Below are 8,688 nucleotides of genomic sequence, written 5' to 3'. Positions count from 1 at the left end.
TTCAAAAACCTCCTGTTCTAGACACTCAGGGCTGTGTGTGTCCTTAAAGTACTTGCTTGGTCGCAACTGGCTAGAATAAAGACTCACAATTAGCTATAAGCTATACCTCAGTGGTCATCTCTGACGGGCTCCCTATAACAAAGTGCCTGCCTGCTGAAGAACCTCCAGCCCAGGGACACTTGTAAGATGAGTCTTACTTGATGAAAGCGCTACTGTTCCCTTGATGAAGCCCCTTGTTGGGTTTACTTGAGACGCTGCTTGAGAATCGATCAGCGTCCTCCTATGTGTTGCCAAGTACTAAGCCACTCTACCCTCTTATCTCCTGATTGTGTTTAACCCCAAGAGTGAGCCTATTGCAGTCACTGCTCTGTTACACAGAGTTATATACACAGTGAGTGACTGGCTTCAACCCTCTCCTCCAGTGACCCTGTGGCCAGATCTCCAAACATGATTGCATGATTTGTAAAATTTCAGAACAGATCTGTGAACCAAAGGTCCATTATGACTAAGAGAAGCACCGAGAGCAGTCATGGTGAAGAAGCTGCCGATGATTAGGAAACAGGTTAGAAAGAAACATGGTCAAGATGAAAGGATCCCAGCCACTATTCCCCCACATAACTGCCACGAGCGTTCGGAGACCAATAGGCTGACTTGGTAATGACTTGGCACTGGACCTCTATGAGCGTAGATAAATAGACTTGGGGCCTAAAACTGAGTCCACCAACCTTTCCAGTGTCTTCAGAAAAGACCAACCAGCAAACACAGTAACACAACATCACCAACACTGGGCAGTTTCATCGCATCTTGGCCATACACATTATCTTTGAAGAAGCCCACAGAAGGCAGTGGAGGAAAATGATGTCATGTCACAGGAGATAACTGCACAGCCATGCACAGCCCTATCATAGTTACCCAGCTGCTTCAAGTCTTAAATGGGGTCTATTGGCTTTAGCTCCCGAGCCATGGTCTTTCCTTGGAGATGGGCTTTCAAACATGTTGACCTAAGGAGAACTCCCCACCCCTGAATAAGGAAGTGCAGTGGATAAACTATGTAAAATACAGACACTCTGTGGGCAGCACCAGAGGCCAGAAAATCCTCTTAGCCCTCCCACACACATCCCTCCATTCGTGCCCTAGAAGCCTAAGGCTCTCACTTGTTACCACACAGGAGGACACTGAATTCTACAAGACAATAAATTTGAAAACACCACAGGGATCCCTAAACCCAATTATTGTATTTGTCAAGAAGATGCTGGCCAGCCTCATAAACAGGAAGGGATGAATAGGAAATGAAGCTCACTTGGGTTTTTCATCAGGTTTCCTTGTGACTTGGTCAGTACCCTGCTGATTTTGCAGGGCTGGCCTATGTGTCTCCCATAGCCTAGGGAAAGAATAGATAATACTGAAAAAAACTAATGTATCCTGACTAAACAGGAAAAGTTCATCTTCCCTTAAACCTTGGGTTTTTGGAAGAGTGAGGTATGGGCAAGCCTCAGGGCAAACAGAAAGCTGCATGCAGCCACTTATCTACTGCCAGAGCTGTCTCTCCACATCCACCTACCCAAGCTTGGAGACCTGGGCTCTAAGGTGGACACCGCCTGCAAGATCCCCTTTCTCTGAGGAGGCCAATGCAGACAAATCTGCAACTTCTTTACCCAGCATGCATTTTTGCTCCCAGACAGTCAGGCCGCTTTCCCATGAATCTTCAGTAGCTATGAATTCTGGGTGATGAACAGGCATAAACTGAGACCTGGAAAGAAAAAAAGAAAAAGCTGTGTTTATATTTCCTGAAGTGGTATCTCCCTCAAAAACAGCGCTGGTCTTTCAAAGGTTGTGGGACTTGATACTTATTGTCAGTGTTACCTAGGAGACAAATCCCTGGGCATGTCTACAAGGCAGGTTTTCGATCTGGTTAATTAAGCTGGAAAGGGCCACCCAAATATGGGTAGCACCATTTGTTGGGGATTGGGATCCCCAACAAAATAAAAAGTAAAAAGCTGGCTAAGCAACAGCTTTTACCTCTCTCTGCTTTTTGTCTGCAGGTGCAATGTGACCAGCCACCTGACACTCCTGTTGCTGTAATTTTACCACCATGATAAACTGCACAGTGAGTCAAAATGGCCCCTTGCTTCCTTAAGCTGCTTTGTCAAGCATTTGGTCACGGCAATGAGACAGGACCATAGGCATCCTGGCACTGCCTCATACTTCCAGCAATGTCTCTTTCTTGAAGACATTCAACTCAAATTTTGTAGGGCCACTCAGTTTCAGAATGAATGGTAGAGCCCTGCAGGAAAAGGGGCTTAGGAATTTATCTAATGTGCTAACACAGCTGCTTCTGGCTCAAACCAGTGCATGTGCCTTCCTTTGTGTCCTTCTCTTTGATGTTCATGAGCACTCGCTCTCTAGCTAGACCAACTCCGTGTGGTGATGACCTTAGTATTGACCATAGCTGAGATCTGGTGTCACATGTTCTTTTAGTCAGGCAACGTGAATCAACACTTATCACAGTTTGAAGACTTTTTCACATTAAAAAAAAATTATCTTCTTCTTAAGGAAAAACCTAGAGATAGAAACTAAGTTGGTTTAAGCACAATGTTGTGGCCAAGATAAGTGGTTTTGGAAATAGTTATCTTTTCAATTAATTTGTGACTGGAAAATGCCCATGTTTGAAAAATACTATCACCTTCCTTTTGTCTGTTGGAAAAACCCACAACCACAGCAGGACGGGAGCTAAGAAACTGCTTTCTCTAAGAAGCATGCTGCTGTCTGCACAGTGTACAGTCGTGCTATTCATTGGAGCTTTCTATGGAGTAGAAATGGATTCTACCCATCTGCTCGGGAGGCTTGAATTGTGCGAGCACAACTGGAGAGCTGAAGCTGAAACAGCCCACGGTGAGTGACTGTCGTGCTAGTTCTAGGATGGAGCACTCTCCAGCCCAGTGTCGTTGTCCTGAGTGCTCTGAAATGAAAGCTGCGTAAGTATTTAGGAGACAGTTGGAAGCTATGTCCATTTTTATTTAGCAAAATGACAGGGGTGGGGTACGCATGCCTACCCCAACCACAGGGTCTTGGTCAGGTTTATGGTACCTGGTATGAGTCCTTTCCTGTGGAGAAGGCCTCAAATTTAATCATAAAGCTACTGTTAGCCTATGACATTTGTGTCATAATTGCATCAATTGGAATTCACAGGGTTGATTGTCAGGTAAGCCTACAGCCAATATCTTAATTCACTTCATGCAGAAGAAGAAAGGGAGAATATAATGAATATAATGTAAGCAAATTTGCCTTGAGGTTTTGGCTTTTAGCTTGCTCTGGCCTCCACCATGAGCCACGCCAATATCCAAGCCATGTCTCTGCCCAAGACAAATGCTTGTACATTGCTGCTTTGTGGTGAATTGCACATGGAAAATGTGTCATCTCTTTTTTTTTTTAATTTATTTATTGTATATATGAGTACATTGTGGCTGTCATCAGACACACCAGAAGAGGGCATCAGACCTCATTACAGATGGTTAGGAGCCACCATGTGGTTGCTGGGATTTGAACTCAGGACCTCTGGAAGAGCAGTCAGTGCTCTTAACTGCTGAGCTATCTCTCCAGCCCAAATGTGTCATCTCTTAATAGTTGACCAAGTAATCCAAGAAAAATAAGAAATACATGTGTGGGTGCTTGCTTTCAGCTGCTTCCCAGAGAGGAGTAAGAGAATTAAGTTATATTCTGGTGGATAAGGGTTAAGCCTCTGGGTCAATGAGACAGCCTGTCAGAATTGTATACATGCATGGGTGCACACATTTGCAAGGTCATCATTCCAGGGTTATGCCCAAAGCATCTTCGCAAGCAACAGAATACAATCCCAAGTCATGAGTATTTGCTGTAATAGACTCTCAAGGAAGAATATTTCCCAGGAAGTTATTAATGTAATTAAAAAGGAAAGAAACTCACCTTTTCTTTTGTGGGGAATTCCACAGCAGAGGAGTGTCTTCCTTAAAAGAAAGGTCTTTTAAGCTGGAGCTGAACTGAGACAAAGGCGAATGAGTCCTGGGAAAGACAGGGAAGGAAGCAGAATCACCAAGGTGGACTGATATTTGTGTAAGAGACTGCTTGGTTCAGACATAAGTGAGACCTGAACAGCCAGAGTTCTCTCTGAGCAGTAAAACCTGGAACTTAGAAGAGATGGCTATAGAACTCTCCTTTTCAGCCTGAAGCAGAACAAAAGTACAAAGCAGTTTCCTGGATGAAAGGCCATCTGTTATGGGCTGAAACTTTGGTGCTCACTTTAGCAGATGACCCAGTGGCCACCTTAGTATTTCCATGCAGCACTTTCCATCAATAAAACCATTAAGGTCTGATGGGTCTTTTTATATGTAGAAAATTCTGTCTCCTGAGATAAGGGTATGTCTTGGGACATGTCCTTGTAGCTCTCATCAGAAGAACAAGCGTCAGAAGTCAGGGCAAACGGGTCAGAGTGAGATGGCAATCAGAAGAACTGCTGTCAGGAGACAGAGCACATTAGTCACAGTTGAAGCAGAACAAAAGTTTGCCCTGGATAGGAGGCCCTCTTGCTAGGCTCACCTGTCCAGTGGAGGAAAGGTCACCATCAAGGTATCACTCAAACCAAACACTGCAGAGTGTGTACACATAAGGGGAAAGGAATTTCCACCAGAGGTTAAAGAAGCCATTCTCCTACTTAATTACCTTCTACACCAGGGTACTAGCTCTCTTGCAGAGCCCATATCATGCAGATGTGCTATGGCCATCATGAACCATTTATCCAGAGGAATAAGAGCAACTCTTCCAGATTAGAAATGAGCAAAGGACAAGGAATGGATTGAAGAAAAACAATTCCATTTGCTTTCTCTTGTGTGTTTACCTGAGACATGGAGAATGAAGCTTTCTCGTCTTCTGCATAACTGAAATCAGGCTCTTGTCTGTGTCTAACCACAACTCTATATCTGAAGAATCAGAAAGGGGTCTACCTAGAACAAATGTGTGACTTCTGAGCATACTCTGCAGCATTTCCTATAGAACAGAAGTGCCCAAGAACCCTATTCAAAGAAGCTGTTAAAAACAAGGGAACATGTCAGGATAGAAGAAATATCGCATAGAGATCTTGACTTAGGCACACCAAAAAGGAAAGGAAAGATGGCTCAGAGGTTAAGAACAATTACTGCTCTTCCAGAGGACCCAGGTTACTTTCCCAACACCTACATGGCAGTTCATAACCACCTGCAACTCCAGTCTTAGAAAATCCAGTGCCCTCTTCTGACCTTGGAGAGTACAAGGGATGCATGTGGTTCACAGACAAATATGCTGACAAAACACCATAAAACTAAATAAATGTTTTAAAATAAGGGAAAGTATAAAAAATTCTGCCTGAGACATTTAACAATTAGCATGCTTTTGCAGTTCAAACTGGCTTGAACCATTAGATGGGTTGACTCCCCCATCTCCCATAACTGACTCACAAGGTCTTCTAGTGCATTTATAGAAGTGTCCCAGTGTGGCACTTAATATCAAGCTGGTCTCTGTTGCAGCCTGAGTGTTTACATAGGACTTCTGGGAAAGATGACTGTGGCAAGGACCTTGTTCATAATAATTCAACTACTCTCTGCTTCTGATTTTTCAATCATGTGAAGAGAAACACACATGTGTGTATATATATATATGCACACACATACAAGTACACATACACACAGACATATATATACACACACATGCACACATTTACATACATGCACACATGTTTTTGTTTTCTCAGAAATAATGAGATATAAGTGCACGTGCCTATACTAATTTTGAGAAAATTAGAGATGATGATAACAATTTAAACAATTGTACATAATTTTAGGATTCAGAGATCCTTACTGTTAACATTTTTTAAAACTTTTTGGTCTTTTTTTAAATAGGATAACCTAGAATGTGTACAGTTGTAATATTATTACCTCTAAGTCTTTTCTAAAAAATACTTTATTTTTGAAATTGTACATCTTTGTGCAATGGATTCTGAGATATGTATTCATACTACCTCACTCCAGCTTCCTCTACAGCAGTATTACTACCTATACTGTGACCCTTTTATACAGTTTTATTTTTTTTGTATTGTGGTGACTCGCAACCATAAAATTATTTTCCTTGCCACCTCATAGCTGTACTTTGACTACTGTTATGAAATGTAATGTAAATATTTTTGGAGACAGAGGTTTGCCAAAGGAGCCACGACCCACAGGTTGAGAACTGCTCCAGAGCTTTCACCTCACTAGATAGAGAGGAGATTTCTATCTTCCTGACCTCTTTTTGCTTATGTTATTCATAAGCTCCTGCATCCAGTGACTGCTATCTTTATTTGTACGAGTGTAGGGCCATCCATTCTCTCAGCAACCATCAAGCACCAACTAGCCAAGAGTGGGTCCTCAGGGGCCCCTCCACCATCCATGCTGGAATTTTGACCACCCTGATATTGTACAGCTCTAAGGCAGGGGACCACAGCCACTGAGCTGATCTGTACAACAGCCATGTCATGACCAGAAATCAGCTTTCACCGCTCTCCTCTCCATCCAACCTGCACTCATATTCATACCACCCAGTCGTCTGCAGATGTTCTCAGAGCCATGGATGAGAGGGAAGAAGTTAATTTAAATAGATCACCACAGATAAACATTCACAGCTACTTATGCTTTACACTTTGACCAGTTATGATTCTCTGCGTAAACCACTGCCCACTGTAAAAAGAAGCTTCTCTGACCAAAGTTGAGAGCAACGCAGATCTAACTGTGGATATAAGTATTTAGCAGGTAGTTTACAACTGGACCAGTTACCATAACAACGATGTGTACTCCCGTCCAGGGCCTCTGCTCTCCCAGTCATGAACTTTTGAACAGGTTTAGTACAAGGTATGCAATCTCTCCTATGAAGCAGGCCTCGGGTCTAACTGGAAAGCAGTTGATTAATCCTATAATAGATGTGCCACTTTGCAATATTGGACAAAGTTTTCAAAGAAATTCAGTATCATAACATGCAAGATCCAGTGCCAGTTGAAACTGTGGATGTCTTTTCTGCCCCAGCAATTCTGCTTAGCACCTTCTGCCACTGTATAAGCCAGTGAGCATGGACATGGTTCCCTGTTCAGCCATGGCTGATTCTCTGTGACCTGCTTCCAAAGAACATGGTGTCTTCAACGATAGAGTCTTACCAATCTAGCGGGCAACCCAGAACAACATCAATAGCCTGTGTTATTTTGTGTGCCTCCAAGGGCCACCCTGGCCAATAACTCAAAGGGAGGTATCCTCTGACTGACACTGACACTGAAATTTTCATGTAATAACCCATGCCTCCTGACCATAGTATTATCACCTACTCATGCAGGCTACTTCTGTCCCAAGTCTTATATATTATTTGTATTATTTTTGTTGGATATTTTTCATTTACATTGCAAATGTTATCCCCTTTCCTGGTTTCCCCTCCATAAACCCCCATCCCATCCTCCCTCCCCTTCTTCTAAGAGGGTGTTCCCCCACCCAACCACCCACCGCTTCCTCCATCCCTGCCCTGACATTCTCCTACACTGGGGAGTCCAGCCTTGGCATGACCAAGGGCTTCTCCTCCCATTGGTGCCAACAAGGCCATCCTCTGTTACATATGCAGCTGGAGCCATGTCCATATGTATTCTTTGGATGGTGGTTTAGTCCCTGGGAGATCTGGTTGGTTGGTATTGTTGTTCTTACGGGGTTGTAAGCCCCTTCAACTCCTTCAATCATTTCTCTAACTCTTCCAATGGGGACCCCATGTTCAATGGTTGGCTGCGAGCATTCACCTCTGTATTTGTCAGGCTCTGGTAGGGCCTCTCAGGAGACAGTTATATCAGGCTCCTGTCAGCACGCACTTCTTGGCATCAGCAATATTGTCTGGGTTTGGTGGCTATATGTAAATGGGCTTGATCCCCAGATGGGGCCGGCTCTGAATGGCTGTTCCTTCAGTCTCTGCTCCAAACTTTGTCTCATATCTCCTCCTATGAATATTTTTGTTCCCCCTCTTAAGAAGGACTGAAGCATCTGCATTTTGGTTGGCCTTCTTCTTGAGCTTCATGGGGTCTATGGATTATATCTTGAGTAATTCGAGCTTTTAGGCTAATCTCACACTTGGGTGAGTGCATACCAAGTGTGGATTTTTGTGACTGGGTTACCTCACTCTGGATGATATTTTCTAGGTCCATCCACTTGCCTTTGAATTTCATGAAGTCATTATTTTTAATAGCTGAGTAGTGCTCCATTGTGTAGATGTACCTCATTTTCTTTATCCATTCCTCTGTTCAAGGACATCTGGGTTGTTTCCAGCCTCTGGCTATTATAAATAAGGCTGCTATGAACATAGTGGAGCATGTGTCTTTGCTGTATGTTGGAGCATCTTTTGAGTATATGCCCAGGAGAGGTATAGCTGGGTCCTCAGGTAGTGCAATGTCCAATTTTCTGAGGAACTTCCAGACTGATTTCCAGAATGGTTGTACCAGTCTGCAATCCCACCAACAATGGAGGAGTGTTCCTCTTTCTCCACATCCTCGCCAGCATCTGCTGTTGCCAGAGTTTTTGATCTTAGCCATTCTCACTGGTGTGAGGTAGAATCTCAGGGTTGTTTTGACTTTCATTTCCCTTATGACTAAAGATGTTGAACATTTCTTTAGGTGCTTCTCAGCCA

At 43.4% G+C, this 8,688-nt stretch overlaps 1 protein-coding gene across 4 annotated transcripts in view; it reads right to left on the bottom strand.

Annotated features, from left to right (window-relative positions):
- Oca2 (OCA2 melanosomal transmembrane protein) overlaps positions 1-8,688 on the bottom strand; it is a 322,662-nt gene that overhangs the window by 264,974 nt on the left and 49,000 nt on the right. For all 4 annotated transcript variants that reach the window (NM_001271493.1, XM_087654839.1, XM_087654913.1 and 1 more), the window contains 2 exon segments: positions 1,562-1,750; positions 3,943-4,038. In NM_001271493.1, coding sequence (NP_001258422.1) covers positions 1,562-1,750; positions 3,943-4,038 — 285 coding nt within the window.

This window comes from Rattus norvegicus, chromosome 1 (genome assembly GCF_021556685.1).
Source record: "Rattus norvegicus strain SHRSP/BbbUtx chromosome 1, alternate assembly SHRSP_T2T, whole genome shotgun sequence".
NCBI classification, from domain to species: Eukaryota; Metazoa; Chordata; class Mammalia; order Rodentia; family Muridae; genus Rattus; species Rattus norvegicus.
This window is presented reverse-complemented; position numbering and strand designations above follow the sequence as displayed.